The sequence below is a fragment of the Rattus rattus genome, chromosome 11, assembly GCF_011064425.1.
Source record: "Rattus rattus isolate New Zealand chromosome 11, Rrattus_CSIRO_v1, whole genome shotgun sequence".
Lineage (NCBI taxonomy): Eukaryota > Metazoa > Chordata > Mammalia > Rodentia > Muridae > Rattus > Rattus rattus.
This window is the reverse complement of record NC_046164.1, coordinates 73,373,073-73,393,068: the sequence shown is the minus strand read 5'-3', so window position 1 is coordinate 73,393,068 and position 19,996 is coordinate 73,373,073. Positions and strand designations below refer to the sequence as shown.

General features: G+C 42.4%; 1 protein-coding gene across 3 annotated transcripts in view; it reads left to right on the top strand.

Annotated features, from left to right (window-relative positions):
* Positions 1-19,996, top strand: part of Hormad2 (HORMA domain containing 2) — an 85,561-nt gene that overhangs the window by 18,819 nt on the left and 46,746 nt on the right. Inside the window, exons 7-10 of one of the 3 annotated variants that reach the window (XM_032916861.1) lie at positions 522-548; positions 7,898-7,965; positions 10,840-10,991; positions 11,154-11,686. In XM_032916861.1, coding sequence (XP_032772752.1) covers positions 522-548; positions 7,898-7,965; positions 10,840-10,991; positions 11,154-11,527 — 621 coding nt within the window. In that variant the 3' untranslated portion in view covers positions 11,528-11,686. Of the gene's footprint in view, positions 1-521; positions 549-3,944; positions 3,994-7,897; positions 7,966-10,839; positions 10,992-11,153; positions 11,687-19,996 lie in introns of those variants that run through there. The other 2 variants (XM_032916863.1, XM_032916862.1) reach the window with 2 other exon arrangements.

Here is a 19,996-nt window from a genome sequence, read left to right as displayed (position 1 = left end):
AATAAGACATTATCAATGTTCAGTATATTTCCTTGGCATATATGGTATTATATGGGAGAACATAGAGATTAAACATATTAACTCTTAGGATTTAAATATAATTTTAGATGTGAAACAGGTTCAACGTTTTTTTTGTTTTGAAAGTTTTGTGGGCCTGTTTTTGAAGTTTTCTATAGCCATGGGTATAAAATGAGGTTATAAAGTTGAGATACCATTGATAATATATATTAATTATTTAAATATTTATGGCATAACAAATTAAGAATTTATTTGCAGTTCAGTCATATTAATCACAGATACTTTACATCACTGATAAACTTCTTTATATTTAGTGTTCATAGAAAGTGCTAAAGATTCTGAGTTTTTAGTAGAGTAAGAGCTCACCCTATCTCTACCTTGACATATGCCTAGCTGATACTCAGTTAACAGAGCACAAATGGAACTCTGCAAAGACAGTGTACTCAATGAGCAGCAATCTGGTAAGTTTTGGAAATTAAGTGCTCTATTTTTCCCTTAAACAGCTTTACACAAATCCCAAGGAACCGGAGGTAAGATGTCAGTGTATAGATGGCAGTGTATGCATACATGTATACTGTATTTACGTATGTTTATCTGAGTTGAGGCTGTAGATTATGTTACTGGACTACCACATAAACAGAGCAATTCACTGTGAACTTTGTTTTATTATAAATGAGACCAGTTCTTTACTATGAGATTCTTTTAGAAACTAGAGTTTTTTTAAGAAACACTCCTATACAGTGTTAAAAAAAGTAACCAAACAACACTGTTCAGAACTGAGGCCATCTATATGTCAATATTAAGATTCTCCTAATCATAAATGTATAAAAGTAATCTTACTTATAATAATATTTATATTTATCAATATAAATATATAAATAATAAAAATTTATGTATATTTAATAAAATATTTTTTAAATAACACTTTTTTTTTTTTCTTTTTTTTTTTTTCGGAGCTGGGGACCGAACCCAGGGCCTTGCGCTTGCTAGGCAAGCGCTCTACCACTGAGCTAAATACTCAACCCTTAATAAAATATTTTTAATTATTTGTTTTATGGTCTTTTGGAAAAACAAAAGCTACAGATTACTCAGCGGTCCTTAGCATCTGAATGCTCCCAGTCGATGCTTTCATAAGCTTTGAGAGCTTAAAATCTCTACTCTCATCTTTCGAGTCCTGGACTTGCTCAGTGACTCCTGCACCTTGCTGCTTTTCAGATCTTTGTGAAATCCTCTGTGGATCCTCACTGGCTGCACTAACTCCTGCTTTTTCTAAAATCCTTTCCCAGAAGAGCCCCAGTCTAACCTTCTGGGTTGGTTCATATATTTCCTAAGATTAGGATTAGGAGTTCCTGGGAGAAGGGTGTTGTTCTCTATCTTGCAGTGTGACTGCCTTAAATATGACAGTTACCTGTGCCACTTCAGTGGCTTTTCTACCTGTGACACAGACATGGAGAAGCACTTTGCTTTCTCATGCTGTTTGGTCTCTCTCTAGCTTTCTTCTCTTTTTTCCCTTGCTTTGAATTTCTCTCCTCTAAGCAGTGGATTTAGTCTAACTGGTGACATTCAAGACTAAGTTGTTTTTAAGTCCTTAGTATTGTTCTGTTTTCCGAGTCTCTCTCCTAGCCTCTGTATTCAGAACTCACTGTGTAGCTGAGCGTCACCTTGAACTTCAGATCCTGCCGCCTTCACCAGGCCCCAGCTCCCGTAAGCACAGTGTTGAGGTTACAAGGCAGCACCTTGCCAGGCTCACTGAGAGCTCGGGTGGAACCCAGTCTGTGCACGCTAGATAAGCACTACCACCTGAGCTATGTGCCATCCGGGCCTTTCCTCCTATTTAGCTTCAAAATGATTTTTTTTTAAAATTAGAATGGAGAAGAAGTTCCCCAAACAAAAACTTCCCAGCAGACTGTTAGTAGATTGATTTGTTTTTCGAGTACTCACTATGTTTCCCTGTGCGTGCACATCTACTACTTTGAAGTCTGGTTAGTTTTGGTGCATGATGCTTTATTTATTTGCAGTTTTTTTAAATAGTAAACTTCATTTTTAAAAAGAAGTCAGTAGTCTTAGAGGTGGTGAAGTTTAGTTTACCTCAGGAAAAGTCTGACAGAATGAAAGTAAAACTGCTTAGTTTTGATGATAGCGTACAGGAGAAGGAGGTTTTGAAAAGAGAGCTTTCTGTATGGTAAGTTTCAAGCTATCCATGGCCCATCAAAAATATTTCGAATACTTACCATATTCCGTACGGTAGCAATCCCTAAGTGCTAGTTTTCATGGCACACATCTGATTACTAAAAAAGCATTACAGGTTCGTTTTGCTTTTTTTTTTTAAACACAACCCAAAACAAAGCCAGCAATTGTATTAGTACTTCCGACCGCTGGGTAAAATGCCATCGCCAAGAGCAACTTAGACAAGGGTTTATTCTGGCTCTCAGTTCCGGAGAGGAGTTCATATGGCAAGGAGGCATAGCACGCAGGGCCAGGAAGCCGAGTGCTCACATCTTCAACCACAGCACAAAGCAGAGAGAGCAACTACAACTGGAAATGAGGTTATAAACCACCAAAGCCCACCCCCCAGTGACACCAACCAGATTCCTCCTAAAGTTCCCAGTGTCCCCAAGCACTGCCACCACCTGGGGACTAAGTGTATAAATGACAGACTTTGAGGGACATCTCTCATTCAGATCACTATGGCCATGATTCCAGTTCCACGACTACAATAGTTCTACAGTGTTCATAGTATCTGAAAGCACACACAAGGTTCCACTGTTTTATGGCCTGGCTGCTGCCTAACATCAGGTCACTGAGAAAACCGTGGCTCTCTGACCTCATTCTTTTAAACAATCATGAGACAACATTTTCAGATCAACCCAATCTCTGGCATTATTGATCCTGTGCCAGCAGCTTGAGTCATCACTGAAAGGATAGCCTTCCCTAAAACAAAATGGCACAAATATAACAGTATTAATATTTACTAGGGATAAAAATATACTTTACACATGGGCCTAAAGTTGCAGCCCTCCTGTGGAGAACGTATCACAGTACAGCAGTTGAACCATAGCTGAAATCCAAGTGTGTTTCTCTAGTCCAGAAGCTGACGGAGTTAGGAGCCATGCACACAACTGTAGTACATTTACGTTTACACTTTTGTTCTGATTGCTGTCATGAAAGAGAGCCTGAAAACTAAAATAAGCATCACTGAAATGTGGGAGGCATACAAAGCAAATAAATCTAAATTAGTGATAAGTCACTAAGGTTACATTAACGAGCTGGGCAGTAGGGGCGCAGGCCTTCAGTCCCAGCACTCAGGAGCAGAGGCAGGCGGGTCTCTGGACATCTCAGGCTAGTTTGGACTTAGAGCAACTTCCAGGACAGCCAGGGCTACCCAGAGAAACCGCGCCTTGAAACACAAGACAAAAGCATTACATGTGTGAGCTTGGTGAGCAGTGTTACCGTGTGCTTCATTATCTAGACCTTTGTGCCGTTGCTGATCAACGCACAATTGTAATTGCCTGTTTCAGTCACAGAAAAATAGGTGATTCTGAAATATGTGTTCAGAGACTTTGTGTATTCATTCGTTTGTTTGTTTGGTTGGTTTTGATTTTTTGAGACAGGGTTTCTCTGTGTAGCCCTGGCTGTTCTGGAACTCACTCTGTAGACCAGGCTGGCCTCAGAGAAATCTGCCTGCCTCTGCCTCCTGAGTGTTGGGTTTAAGCCTGGCCTAGAGACTTTTTAAGAAAGCTTCTCTACTAGAGACCAGGTGTGGTGGCACATACCTATGATCACAGCACTCAGGAGGCTGAGGCAGGAGGATCATTAGTTAGGTTAGTTGCACAACATAGAAAAACTTGGTCAAGAGTGAATCCTTATAAGATGAAATTCTACTTGAAGATGAATTCTGTCTGTTTACAGCCGTCAGTGTGACAGACCTAGTTTCTGACCTCTAGAAACTTATTTTTGTATGAAGAAGGATAAACAGTAAGTAAATAGACTTTAGTAAGGCGTTTAAGGTCATATGCCATGAAGACAGTTTGAAAAGGTGGTGTGCTCATCAGTGATGAGGTAAAGATCACAGAGGGAGGGCTTGGATGACTGTTTTAGATTGGCAAAGCCATAGCGAACATCCCCGGGGGCTGGACTACTACTGGAGCTGAGATGGGATAATCAGGACTCAGCTCTTCCAGACCTGTGCAGAGCCCTGTATATGACAGCAGGACAGTCCTGAGGGTAGCATGCCAGGTTCTGGAGTCAGACTGCTCCACACGTACTAGCTTCATCAGTTCTGACAATGATACCTACCTCAGACTGCTGGTGATGCAATCCAGAATACAGACACACTGGGACCCTAGGATGGGAAGTGTTTATAGGCAGAAAAGATGCCCTGTGTCTGTCTCATGAATGAAAAAGGGGGACAGCAGAAGAGCTAAGTGGATGACAGAGAAGGGGCAGCATAGGTGTCATTACAAGGACAGTGGGGCCAGCAGAGGGGCTGGGGGAGGAGGACAGAGACACGGATCAGAGACACGGTTTGATCTGTACCTGAAATGCTTATTTTTGTGTAGTTTGAGGAATTGGACTCAGGCCTTGCCCTAGACCCCCCTGCCTGCCTGCCTGCCCGCTCTCTCTCTGTCTCTCTGTCTCTCTGTCTCTCTCTCTCTGTCTCTCTCTCTCTGTCTCTCTCTGTCTCTGTCCTCTCTCTCCCTCCCTCTCTCTCCTCTCTCTCCTCTCCTCTCTCTTTCTTTCTTTCTTTCTTTCTAACATTGAGATGTATGCCTCAATTGAAGGCTGGCCTTCAATTGTGGCTTCCTTGCCTCAGCTTCCTGAGTAGTTGGGAGTTGGGAGTGCAAGCTTATGGAATCTGTACCTGGCCTGGTTTATATTTTCAAAAACTCTTAGCTAGAGAACAGAGAGTAAAGATCACATGAATGTGTGATTCACTTTGGAGATAGACCCGAGGTGTCTTTCCAGTAGCTTGGAATAGGGAGCGAGAAACAGTTTGAACATGGTGAAGTTACCAAGAATGAACACCTTAAAATAATTACTCTTCATATTTATGTGCATTTGTATCTACTTGACTGTGTGTGCATCATGTGTGTGCAGTGCCCTTAGAATCCGGAAGTGGGTCAGATCCCCTAGAACTAGTTCCAGGCAATTTTAAGCCTCCCAACTCCTCCGTAGGAGTAAAAAGTGCTCTTTTTTTTTTTTTTTTCTTTTCAGAGCTGAGGACCAAACCCAGGGCCTAGCAAGCGCTCTACCACTGAGCTAAATCCCCAACCTCCTTAAAAAGTGCTCTTAACCTAAGCCATCTCTCCAGGACTGGGATTAACATCTTTTAAAAAGAGTTATATATCTCAACGGTGAAACAACTGATTTAGGAATCAAATAATAAAAAATGACCAACTACTTAAAGGTCTCTTTTATTTACAAAATGCATTCTCATAGTACTAAGAGGCTAGAGTGGACTAGAAACAAGGGCAGGCAAGAAGAATAGGCGCTGTTGGGTTGGGGATTTAGCTCAGTGGTAGAGCACTCGCCTAGCAAGCACAAGGCCCTGGGTTCGGTCCCCAGCTCTGGAAAAAAAAAAAAAAAAAAGAATAGGCACTGTTTGCTTTACAGGAGATCATACTTAGCACAGGCTAAGCAAGGCCGCTTCGTCTAGCCAGTCTGAAGTGAGCCTGCTGCTGCCTTAGGCTCCTGCAGCCACCTCTGAGCTGACCTGTCTCTGCTATTGTGTGCACAGAGCAGCCTCCCGCAAACAGGCCGAGCGGTTACACAAGCGTTGTCTTTTAACATTAGCTCACTACAGTCATCTCCTTAGGTTTAGGCGGTGTGAGCTAATTTCCAGGACTTGATCACCTGAGGTTAAGTTGTCTACTAAAGATCAGCAGAGCTTTGAGCTCAAATCTTAGAGATAAGGAGCAGGAACATGAAAACTGCTTTTGATCAGTCTAGCATCCTCTTTTCCACGTTGTCAGATGAACGAGGGTTCATATTCGGCGTTCTGATTTCAATTCACACTTTATCTGTCTTTAGCATCTTTAGCTCTGTCTGCAAACTGTATAATTTATCTGGGAAAAACAATTACTTTTAAGCTAAAGCATTTTAAATTGTGTGTGTGCCCGTGTGTGCATGTGCAGGTGTGAGTGGCAAGTGTACGGAGATTAGAGAACAATTTGAGGAGTCAGTTGTTCTTCTACTCCGGGTTCCTGGGATAAAACTTGTGTTGTCAGGCTTGCTGTGTAAGCACTTTTACCCTCCGAACCATGTCACTGGCCTAAAAGAACTATTTGAATATGTTTTAATGATGAAATTTGTTTTCTGTATTTCATCATAGTGATGAGAGCAGATAGCAGTAACAGCTTCTTGTGAAGGAAACAAAACTTAATGCCCTAGTTCCTCGGTTCCTTTTCCAATTTTTAAAATTCCTATAGTCATTCACTTATGTCTTCCCTAATCACCACAGTGACTTTCTAGATGTCCTTGTGGCTTCCCCGCCTGTATTTTTCCTCCCTTCCCTTCCCTTCCTTCCCTTCCTTCCCTTCCCCTTCCTTCCTCCCCCCCCCCCCCTTCCCCCTCCCCCCCCTTCCTCCCCTCCCTTCCTTCCTTCCCCTTCCCTTCCTTTCCTTTTTTTCCTTGAGAGAGGATTTTTCTGTTTATCCCCGGCTGTCCTAGAACACACACTGTGTGGAGCAGACTGACCTCAAGCACACAGAGATCTGCCTGCCTTTGCCTCCAAGTGCTGGGATTAAAGGCATGCACCATCATTCCTGCTCATTCCCTGTCTGCTTAGTCACTGTTCTTAGAAGAAAAAGCATTAAACCGGGGCTCACTCACAGTGTCGAGGTTGAGTCCGTGATCATCGTGGTGAGGAACATCAGCACACAGCAGACACTGGAGCAGTATTAATAGCTAGAGCCTGATCTGTAGCCAAGATTGGATGGGAGGAGATGGACAGACTAGACAGACAGACACTGGGCCTGGTGTTACCAGTGAAAAACTTCCTCCAACAAGGCTATACTCCTGATCCTTCTAATCCTTTCAAATAGATCCACTCTATTCTTGGTGACTAAGCATTCAAATAGATGAGCCTATCAGAGCCATTCTTATTCAAACCAGCACACTGTCTGTGTTCTTCAGGTCCATAGAGAGCTTTAGGAACCTGTTTAAACTTTCAGTAGACTTTGATGAACTTAGAACAATGTCCAAGATGTTATTGTCAACACAGTCTCACAGCCGCATCTCTCATTGTCAGCGAGCTGGCTTCTTCGTGGATTCTGAGAAATGCATTCCCGCCCAGGTCAGAGCTTTTGCATTACTGTTCTGTCTGTGAGGCTTCATCCCACAGGTCTGTATATGACTGAGCCTTCTTGAGGCTCATCACAAAATACCACATCTTCGGGCAAATCTTTCTTGACCCTTCTAAATCTAATTAGCCCTTCTTTCTCCCCAGTATATACTTTCTACCACAGCATCTGCTTCACATTGTCCACAGCACCATTTCTATCTGAAATTACCTTATTTTCTTTGTTTACTAGCTAGCTCTGTGGATTCTATGGAAAAACTTTTCTATCTCGTTCACCACAATGACTCCAATTTCTACCTCAAAGTAGATAATTTGATAAAACATTCACTACATGAGTGAATGGTTCTTCAACTGGTAATACCTAATGGAAATATTTGCTACCTAACTTTATTTTTAGCTGAGAGGAGAGAGATTAAGTTATTATATATCTGGAACAACTACTCCTTGATAAAGTAATGCTGTGAGACAAACATACAGATGAAACATAGGAGATATTCAATGAAATGTTCCTTTTATGAGGTAAAAATCTGGTTTTGTTTCAAAATTAACTTCTTTCTCTGCTCTCTTTGGTTTTTCTAGAAAGTGACTGAGATATACCAATTCAAATTCAAATACACAAAAAAGGGAACCAGTATGGACTTTGACAGGTAGATTCTAATTGTTTAATGAACATGAGAAATGTATGGGAGTGCAGTAAATATAAGCTTTTATATGGCTGGTGGAAATCTTACATCTTTGTGTAATTTTCTCGTAGCCCTATAAAACCTCACTATCACAAATAGAAATTATAATCTTGTTTTAAGGTCTGAAGTCAATAAATTTGGCTGATGAAGGTCGAGGCAGTGGTGGAAAGGGGCTGGGGACATGGCTCTGTGGTTAGGAAAGCACTGTTCCAGAGGGCCTGGTGCCTAATCAGTCCAAAGGCCTGCAGCAGGTGGCTTACTCCAGCTCCGTCCCGGCGAGTCACGCCTCTGAGGATACCTGCACTCATTGCTCATACCCACAGTACGCACACACCTGCAAATAACTACAAATACTAATACAACTTGAAGGAGCAGAAGATTTAATTTTAAAATATATTAAGGCTGTCAACGTGATGTTAGAGAAAGGACCCATACGACTGTCTCTGGCTATTAATCCAGTAGCTCTGTTGGCATGTGAAGATGTTAATTCTTTCCATTTTGGAACGGGGAAATACTGAGCCTGAGGGAAATGAAACTCCTGGATTATTTGCCTGTATGTGCAAATGCTGTCAGTTGCTTATCTATACACATACACACACCATTTCCTATGTGTGTCGTTATATGGGAAAACCCATGTACACCATATTTTCCTATCAAGTCTTTTGTTGTTGTCGTTGTTGTTTTTGAGACAGGGTCTCTCTGTGTAGCCCTGGCTGTCATGGAACTCACTATGTAGACCAGGCTGGCCTCAAATGCCTTTCTCTGTCTTCAAGTGCTGGCCCTAAAGGTGTGTGTGCCACCACCACACAGCCCAATCTAGTCTTAAATCCATGTTTTTAGATACAGTAATGGGTCACAGAGCAAAACCAAGGAAGGCCCTAGAGTGTATGGAGATGTTTGTTAAGGTGCATCATTCTTCTCTCAGAAGCTTTTGGTTTCAGATCAGCCAACAGGTATAGCGAGCCGAGGACTGCTGATGAGATGGGAGAGAAGGAGGTGACAGATTCTATAAAACACTGTTAATGAAAGTCTGTAAATGGGGAGATAGATATCCTGAGAGGAACAGTTCTGGAGGGAAATTTGTCTATATGCTTTCTTTCCAATGCACACCTCCTGAATTATCCCCTCAGTTGTGAGACTTGCAAACAGTACTCAGATATAAAAGTCAGTTCCAAAATGGATAGTTCAAACATTAGCCATCATTAATTCTTACTTATAGACGATTTTACAGGTTGTACAGCACTTTGTCTTTGAGACAGCATCTTATGTGACTCGGGCTGACTTTGAACTTAACGTATAGGCAAGGTTGTGCTCTCCCAAGCCCAGTTGTATATGACATACTTCATGCTCCCCCTACCCCCATAAACAGTTGTCCTTACTCTCCAAACCTGCAGCATACATATTCTGGACAACCAGGTTAACCTTTTTGTTTGTTTTAGAGACACAAGTGCTGAGAGGTAGACAGTAAAGCAAGTGGGTGAGCTTTTCAGATACTCAGGAGGTGAGAAGGTGATGTGTAATAGAAATTTCTAGAAATACTGCTTAAATGAGGGCCCTTAATATCTTCTGATGTTTCCCGAGCCACATATCTATACCCATTCATTCTGGCTGATTAAAGATCCTGGTAGACAGAACTTTGAAGTTGTTGGAAATCGATAGAGAAGCTAAAATATCCAGTTAATATATGTTTGTTTACTTTGTGATCTCTCACTGCCTCCAGAAATCAGGGAGAGACCTAACAGTTTAAGTACTTGAGATTATGCTGCCGTGCTAAGTGCCAGTGTATTCAGGGCACTGCAAATACATTGCCATTGTAGTGTGTCCTTGAAGACACCAAAAGTGAGACTAATTGGGAAGAAAACTTAGTAGAGAAATAAAAAAATTTGAATTAGAAGATAATTAGCCCAACTCTTTCATTCATTTATTAATTCAGCAAATATTGGGTACGTGAATACCAAACCCAATGGAGATGAAAGATTTAGCCATTCATAGTGTATGTGGAACATATAGTTCTCCTAGGGGGGGTGCAGAGTAGAGGGAGACGTCGTGAAGAAATGCACATGAGCTAGGTAGGTGCTATGGGAGCATCGGGAGCAGAAGCGAAGCACAGTATGGCTGCAGATGCATGTGGTGACACACACTGGGTGACAGCTGCAGGGGTGGGTGGTGGCGAAAAATAGTTGTACATAAGCCGTTGTTCTCACGTTTGGTTCAGAGGTGACAGGTGCAATAGAAAACTTAAGCAAGAAGGTGACATAAGCAGACCTTCTTATTGGGAGAAGTAATTTGGCTGCAGCCTGGAGAGTGTCGAAGTGTAGACAAAAAAGAAGCCAGAAGAATAGATGCTTTAGTAATCTATGTCAGCGTGAGGAGGGGATTTCTCTGAGAGACAATCAGATGGCAGATAAGCATGAGCTAGTGACTGGTTTCACGCTCGCAGAGCTGCAGAAGTGCCCATAAGCTTATCTCGCAAATGGGCCGACTGACCTAGATGTGTGTGCATGACTTGACCGAGGTCATTCAGCTGCTCAGAGTACAGCTGATACTAGATGCCAGGTCACCTAATTACAGTCCATTGTTCGCACTATTATGACATATGATTATTTGAAAGCCAAAATTTTAAAGTGATATCTAAAATGCTTTAGGCGTGTCTGTTAGTCAGAGATTCTGTGAGTATACATTGCAGAAAATACCATCATTTCCTTAGGTTACCTCTTAAAAACTGTCTGCAAAATGTCCTAATGTTTCATTTATTACATGACAGAGCCAGAATATTGTTTTGGAGCATATTGTGAATGTTATATATGATTGAAAGGTGCCGTTTTTCTGTGACTACAGCAGCAGCACGAGCTTTGAAAGTGGGGCACACAGTAAAGATGTTAAGAAAGCCTGCTCCCTACTCATCCGCCAGTTGTATGTCCTGATGCAGAACCTTGGACCCCTTCCTAATGATGTCATACTCACTATGAAACTCCACTATTATAACTCAGGTAGGTAGAAAGACCTTTGGTCAAATTCCTTGTTCTGTGCTCAGGTGATGTTGTGTATAGGCAGAAGGATTCAGAGACATCTGAGAGAAGGTTTTACTGTATGTTAAGTATTAATGTCACTCTATTGAAACTTAATTTGCAATATTTTTGTCTTTTCTGCAGTGACCCCACATGATTACCAACCCCCTGGTTTTAAAGAAGGGGTGAATTCACACTTCCTGTTGTTTGAGGGTGAGCCCGTGAGCCTTCAAATGGGTTCAGTCTCCTCTGACTTTCACAGCATGAAATTAAAAGTCACAACTGAGGCCACCAGAATGCTCGATGGGGAGAACAGTGTCGGTCAGGACGACAGTACTACTGGGATAGCCCCTCAGGGTATAGACTGTGTCAGTCAGGACAACGGCACTACTGAGATAGCCCATCAGGGTCTAGACTGGGATGAGGAAGAGGAGGCCTCCAGCAGCCAAGTAAGGCCAACTTTTAGTGATCCTTCATTGCTTCACTTAAACATAGTGACATTTCCAGTTTGTATTTAGGTCATGTCACAGTAACAGAGTCCACTGGAGCATGCCAGCTATGAAAACTGAAACAAACTAGCCTGTGACGTCAAGGATGTTTTAGTCAAAAGGTCCTCTAGAGGGGAATATATGCTGTTGTATGAGAATGTCTAGCAATAGGAACAAAATCCAGTGTGTTTTATAGTACTTAAAAATAAGTATCTGGGGGTTGGGGATTTAGCTCAGTGGTAGAGCGCTTGCCTAGGAAGCGCAAGGCCCTGGGTTCGGTCCCCAGCTCCGAAAAAAAGAACCAAAAAAAAAGAAAAAATAAGTATCTGACATGTTCATAGTCAATAGAAGTATACATTATTAGCTCTTGGTTACTGTAGTAACTGTCATGAGGGTTAGAGAGGAAAAATTTTATGGATTAACCTGAGTCAGAGAAGGGAAGTGGGGGAGGGAGGAATGATACCAACATCCATGACAAGCATGGAGGTTCAATTGGTGGAGAGGGCTGAGGGCTTGGGAGCTTGCAGCCAGTACCAGTGATCAGTAGAGCCCAGAGCCCTTGACTCTGCTTGTGTCTGCGAGGACTTAAAGCTGTGGACTTGCTAAGGCTCTGTTTTGTAGTCGGAAGGTCCATACCATGGCAGTTATCTGGATAATAAAGTTTGCTGTGTGCTAACATTGTAGGGAAACAAAAACATCTTCAGGCTGTTTTGTGGAAAGGGATACTATAAAAATAATGTTTTTGGGGTTGGGGATTTAGCTCAGTGGTAGAGCGCTTGCCTAGCAAGCGCAAGGCCCTGGGTTTGGTCCCCAGCTCCGAAAAAAAGAAAAAAGAAAAAGAAAAAAATAATGTTTTTGTTTTAGAATTCTACTTTTAAAAGATGACTATAGAGGCTGTAGTGTTGGCTTTGGAGTTAAGAGCACTGGCCGCTTTCCCAATGGACCCAGGTTCTATTCCAAGCACCTACACGGCAGCTCTCAACAATCTGTAACTTTAGTTCCAGGGGAATCTGACACCCTCTTCTGGCCTCCATGAGTACCAGGTACACACATGCTGAACAGACACACGTGCAGGCAAAACATCCACACACACAACAGTAACAACAGCAACAACAACAAAAATGTGTTGGCTAACTATGCTTGGTGGCTTCTAAAAGTACCTTCTAAATCCTTACCTCGGTGCTATGTGTTTAGTGTATCCCAGGGGAGAGCCTAGTCTCAATTGGGTTAATATAGCAAAAGTAACCAAACACGGGTTTGTTTGTTTGTTTGTTTGTTTTTCACAGTGTCGGGCATGAAAATAACAAGATTCTGGTACATCATTTTTCTTTTGATTCCATGTCAGAGCAGATACAGCTAACATGGAAAAGCTAATCATAATAATAATAACAGTGGTTAAGAAAATGATGAGACTTTTTTATTTTGAAGAAAAAACTTAACAGCTAAATACGAGAGACATTGCCACTAGTTCCAGTCCGTGGAAGGCAGAGGCAGGGGGACCTCTGTGAGTTCACAGTTAGCCTGCTCTACACAGGGAGTTCCACGAAAGCCAAGGCTCCAGAGAAACCCTGTCTTTAAAAAAAGAAGAATGAAAGAAAGAAAGAAGAAAAATGTTAAAGGGACTGGCAAAATGGCCCCGTGGTTAAGAGCTCATCCTGTTCTTGCAGAGGCCCCAGTTTCATTTCCAGCACCTTTGTCTGATGCTTCACAACCACCCACAACTTCAGCTTCTAGGGAGAGCTGTCATCTCCAGCCGCCATGGGCACCCACTCTCCTATGCTCATGCCTACGTATAAAGACTAAACATAATTAAGAAGGCAGGCGTGGTTGTCCAGGTCTCCAACCCTAGGAGCAATGTGGGGATAACAGAAGTCCGTGAGCAGCCTCCATTACATAATAGGTGTGAGGTCAACCTGGGCTATCTGAGACCAGAATAACCAAAAAGGAAAATAAAAGGCAGATTGTCTTTCTCTTTTGCCAAATACATGTGAGCAGACCAGCCTGGCAGGGAAACAAGAGTGACAGGGGTCTGGACTTTGTGGAAACGTGAGCAGTTCTTCTCTTAGTGAGCCAGTTAGTTGTTGAGAGTATTCAGTGACTTGAGGACTGTGACATTCTCCACCAAATTATCCGAGTGTTTTTCTTCCTAGAAAGTATTTGCATGCACATTCTGACACGTACAGATACACGGAACCTTCACCTTTATTACTTAAAATAAAAAAAATTTTCCCACCTCAGAGTATTCGTTTGAGTAAACATATAGACGTAGTTACTGTCATTACTGTCTTTGCTTGACTCTCAAGAATGTGATCTCATTATTGCATGTGGTTCTTTTCCTTTCCACTGCTGTATTCTACTGTTTTTGTTTGTTTGGGTTTTTTTTTTATGTATTTATTTTATATATGTGAGTACACTGTAGCTGTCTTCAGACACACCAGAAGAGGGCATCAGATCCCATTACAGATGGTTGTGAACCACCATGTGGTTGCTGGGAATTGAACTCAGGACCTCTGGAAGAGCAGTCAGTGCTCTTAACCACTGAGCCATCTCTCCAGCCCATTTTGTTTTATTTTTGTTGTTATTGAGACAGTTTCACTATGGAGCCCTGCTTGACCTGAAACTTGCTCTATAGACAAGGCTGGCCTAGAACTCATGGAAATCTGCCTGCTTCGCATCTCTCATGTACTGGAATTAGATTGACCCTGGTTTTTGTTGTTTGAGACCGAATCTGTGTTGCTCACACTAAGCTCAGGTGATCCCTGGGTCTATGGGAGGGACATGCTTCAGCCTCCCGTGTCACTGCAAGGTCTCTCCTGTCTGGATAGCATAGTCTGGCTGGCCTGGAACTCATGAAGATCCACTCAGCTCTGTTTCCACATCCTGAGCGCTGGGATTAGAGGTGTGCGCCACACTTATATGCACACTTACTGGTGCACATGCAAACGAGTGTCTGCCGGGAATACACCAGTTTCAGGCTTTGACTAAATCACAGCTCTGTTGCTGTTAAGAGACACCATGCTGTGTCTCTATGAATTGACAGCTTATAAAAGCTTGGTTACAGTTCTAGGTTAGTCCATTGTCATCATGACAGGGGACATGGTTGCGTTCAGGTAGGCACTGGAACAGTCTCCGAGAGCTGTATCCTGATCCCTAAGCAGAGAGGAGTCTGGACTTAGCATGGCCTTTTAGCTCAAAGGCCACCCCAGCTTTCTCCAATCAGGCCACACCTATTCCAGCAAGGCCACACCTCCTAACTGAGCTAATTCTTCTCAAACAGTGCTAGTCCCTGATGACTGAACAGTCAAATATACGAGCCTGTGGGGCTCTCACTCAAGGTTTACACATTTTCAACTTTGTTAGAAAGCACAGAATAGTTTTCCAAAGTGCTATACCCATATTTATTATACCAGCAGTGGAAGAGAGATCCTGTATTCTTGTAAACTTATTATTACCAGAATTTACCTTTTCAGTAGTCTGCTTGATATGCTAACACCTCATAATTCTAGCATATTTTCTTATAGTTGATGCTTGAGCATATTTTCGTTAGTCATTCTGGTTTTCTGGTGCACAGAGTTATCTCTCTTCATCCATGCAAAAATATCCTGGGGGCCAGAGAAATAGCTCAGTGGCTAACAGTGTCTGTTGCTCTTCCAGGGTATCCAAATTCAGTCCCCAACACCCACGTCAGGGGCTCACTGCTGCCTGTAACTTCAGAGGGATCCATTGTCTAGGCTCTGAGGGCTCCTGTACCGTGTGCACAGCAGACAGACAGACATGCACAGTGCACATAATTAAAAGAAAAATATTCTGATAATCTTTTTTTTACTTATTTATGTTGCAATAATTTGATTATTTTGTGGCTTGTCTTATCTTCTTTAGGTGGTCTTTTGGTAAAGAAAAGCTGTTCATTTAATGTAGTCTAATGTTTTATTCTGATATTCTTAAGAAATTATCTACTTAAGATGTAGATAGATAGATAGATAGATAGATAGATAGATAGATATAGATAGATATAGATATAGATATAGATATATATTCCTTATGGTCGAGGTAGATCAGATCCCTTAACACTTTATGTCTAATTATTATATGCATGCAGAAGAATATATGGCTTAGTGATACAGCTCAGTAAATACCACAAACTGAGCAGTAGGGCTGGGACATGGGTGAGGTAAGCAAGAGGCCTAGGAAGGCAGCTGTGCTCAGCACTGCACTGCCAATGTAAGCAACATGGATGCCCTGGAGTGCAAGAGCGAGAGCCTCCTTAAGTTGTTCTCCCTGCGTCTCAACACACCTGGGCCCAGTCTTACCAAACCACCAGTCAGGTCAGAAGTGGGATACCACCCCTTGGAAGCAGTTTGAGCCTCTCACGTCTGACTGGGTTAGCAAGACCATCGGCCTCCTGCCTCCTGTTAGCACGGGTGTGTTCATGCCATCGCTGGTGTAGGTTTGGGTCTGCTCCCCCTTGGAGTCACTAGGACTAGTTCTTCTGAGACTTTTGGGAACGTGGTGCTCAGTCAGATACACACTGATGCGGGGAGTCGGGTCGGTAGGAGGGGAACTGCTGGGCCGAGGGTGTGAGTGCAGTTAGCTGTCATTTTATCAGATAGATTTTGTATGCTGAGCGTATGTCACCGTGCTGGGGATAAACATTCCGGGGAGCCTGCGCAGTGGCAGTTGCTGTGGTTTTAATTTTCATCTCCCTGCTGAGTAGTGGAAATCAGCAGAGTCGCCTGACTTACCCATGTGCAGGAATTCTACAGATACAATCTGCAGAGAAGTAATTCGCCAAAACAAATGTATAGTAAATATCTTAACTTCATAAATTTCTTCTCATTATTTTACGGAGATGCTTTATGGACAGTTCTTTTTAGAGGGACATATAACTGTTTCTTGATTGCTGTTCACCATATTCACAATAAAGTGTACCATATTCAATTGAATGGCATTTGGTAATATGAAGTCATTTTCTTGGCTTCTATGAATCAGTAATCAAGTATTGGAAAGGAGTGAGTCAGGGTAAAGAAAAATGTACAGGTCAACAATTTATATTACCAAAAAATTGAACAGAAGTTGCTAATTTTAGAAGAATCCAATTTTTTAGTCTTTTTGGCTCCATTCCGCGGTTTAGAAAACTGCCTAAGAAATGTTTGTTTAGGACCCTTCCTTAGACGGGGGCTCAGCGCCCTCTTTTGGGCTCTGAGGGTACTACACACATATACACAGGAAAAGGATTTTTAAATACTTAAAGAAAAGAAATCCTAGTTCACTCCAGAGCTTACAGAGGCACACTCTGTGGCCTTCTCTAGGGAAAGGGACAGTAGGCGCAGGGAAGAAGTTTTGGTAATTAGGGGGAGTGTGCTAAGCACATAGGAGGCACCGGCTTCAGTTTGCCTCAGTACTGGGATAGGGGTATGGGGAACAGAAACAAAGACCACCATAAATATTTATAAGTAAACATATATAAGTAAACATATATATGAAACATGTGTATATTCGTACCTGGCCTTTTTCTCAGCCACTTTCAGCTATACTTGGAGTTACTTATGAAGTTTTCACAATAGACAAACGCTATTATGTTTCTGAAGTTGTTTGTCTCTGTGAGTCCTGTTATTGTTATGTTATTATTATTATTTACCCCAAATCAGTATCTTTGAAAAAGTCATGTTTTGATTGTGCTGCTCATACCACTTGCTTCTCTTTTCTGTTTAGCTCACGGTTTCTTTCTCCCTGACTTCACATTGAGCTTCCCATCCATGTGCACACGCAGGTTCCTCACAGTACCCCTGGCGTACAGATCTACACACTGTCTTAGTCCCTGTGAAGAAACACCATGACAAGGCAACTCTTATTAAAAGAACGCATTTAATTGGGGCTGGCTTAGAGTTTCAGAGGTTTCGTCCATCTTGGCAGGGGAGTATGGTGGCAGCAGGCAGGCACTGGAGCAATAGCTGAGAGCTGGCTACACCCTGATCCACAGGCAGAGAGGACTCTAGACCTGCCGTGGGCTTTTGGAACTTCAAAGCCCACCCCCAGTGGCACACTTCTCCAACAAGGCCACATCTCCTAATTGGTCTGTTTCTTCTCGAATAGTGCTGTCCGTGCTGACAAGGCATTCAAGTCTGTGAACCTGTGGGGGCATTCTCATCCGCAGCACTACAGTACCCACAGGTCCCTGTCAATGTAAGACCTGTATTCCCCATAGGTCCCCCATTTTACTCTTCACTTGGAATTTCAGCTTCTAGCCAAACATCATTTTCCTCTCATGCTCATTATCTGTGGCACTGGGCACTGTCACTCTTCCGAACAACCCGGATGTTCAGCCTCCGTAGTCTCCTTACTCCTCACATCCTTTTGGATAGTGTTTCAGTCTGCTCTGCTTTGAAAGACTTGTCCAGCCTGGCCCTGTCCGGCCGTGCTGACTCAGGCTGCGTGAGGCTTTCTTGCTGAGTGACACCCACAGTTCCTGACTGGGTCTCTCGAACATCCAGTCTGTCTTTCAGAGTGCCAGAGGATGAAGGCATTTATCATTTTCAGATACTTCAATTAATCTTGTCTGTGAGGTTTCAAGAGGCATAAAGATACAGTGTATGAAAGGAGCAGTTGTGAGCAGAGCAGAGGCAGGGAAGAGGTTAATTTCTTTGCTTGCTTTCGGTGGTAAGAATTGAGTCCAGGCCTCATTCATGCTAGGCTTATGTCCACCACTGAACTATATCTACAGCCCGAAAGAACTTTTTAAAACAGTACAATTAGCAACATTAAAGTAATTAAAAATTCAAATCATTCAACTGTCCTCATGTCTTTATCAATACAAATTTTAACTTTGTATGCCCCATCCTTTTCAGTCTTTTCCAACTGATACATTTATTTGTATATTATTTCAATAACGGTATATATAATTTCATTTTTATTTAGCACTGATTTTGTAAATACATTCTACCTTGCCTTTATATGTGAAGTTTAATGACTTTGGTTCATTTAGGTTCATGCCGTTTCTCTAATTTTAAATATTTAGGTAGTCAAACATGAGTGTATGACAGTATGTCCCCAGTACTTACATTTAAAGGCTTGGCTCCCAGGCTTGCACTTTTGAGAACTGATGAAGCCTTTTAAGAAGTGGAACCTAGTAAGAGGTCTGGGGGCCACGGAAGCATGTCTGTGAAAATTAGCTTCTTCTTTCTCTGTTTTGCTTCCTGGTGATAAAGTGAGCAGTTTGTCCTGACACATACTCCCATTGTGGTGTTCTGTCTTGTCACAGGCCTAAAGCAGTGGGGCCAATCAGTCAGGAACTGGGGCCTCCAAAGCTATAAATCAGAACCAACTATTTCTTAGTGACAGGGAGTTGACTAATGTGTAGGTTAATTTCTGATAATCCTGTTATAAATAGCGTTGCAATAAATACCTCGCAGGTGTGACAGCGCCTTCCATTACTTTCTATTGGGTTCATGGTAGCAGGAGTAAAATACACATAGTTTTCAAATTTGTATAGCACTTGCATGAATATTATCAAGTCATTTTTCAGAGACTTCCAATTTTCCACCTCCTGAGGATGGGTTTTTTCTCTTACTGGACATTTTTTTATTTACATTTGAAATGTTATCCCCTTTCCTGATTTCCCCTCCAGAAACCTGCTATCCTCTCCCCCTCCCCCTGCTTCTATGAGGGTGTTCCCTCACCCACCCACCCCCTTCCCTCCCACCTCCGGCCCTGACATCCCCTACACTGGGGCATGGAGCCTTGACAGGGCCAAGGGCCTCTCCTCCCATTGATGCCCAACAAGGGAGGATGCCTTTTTTGATAATGACAACTACTTGATAAATCTGGCTGCCTTGTGAAGGGATTAGCTCCCCATCGCCAGCTCTGCTGATGTCTCTCACATGCATACACAGACATGTGTGTGTGTGTGTGTGTGTGTGTGTGTGTGTGTGTGTGTACACACACACATGCACACACACATATACATATACCTTTGTTCAGGATAACAGTATAGATGATTGTCTTTAGAATGTTACCAAAAATTAATGATTCAGGAGGATGTTTGAGCTAAATTGATCTCTGAGATCTTTCTCATGCTAAGATTTACTGGGATGTATTAAGATTGGTACCTTGAAAACAAACAAAAACCAAAAAATAATGGTGTCTTGGCCAGGCAATGGTGGCTCATGCCTTTAATCCCAGAACATGGCAGCCATAGGTAGGTGGATCTGTCTGTGAGTTCAAAACTAGCCTGGTCTACATAGTGAGTTCCAGGACAGCCAGATTCATGTAGAAAGATCTTGTCACAAAACACAAAACAAAAACAAAAAAGATGCCTTGCTGTGAGGAAAACAAAGATGCATACGATGTAGTTTCTGCTCTGAGAAGGAACTGAAGAGCCAGCATGTCTATGTTCCGAGAATATTGGAGGCTATGTGAATGACAGAAACTGAAACATCTTACTATTTTTAGGGTCTCACTGTGTAGCTCTGTCTGCCCTGGAACTCACTATGTAGATCAGAC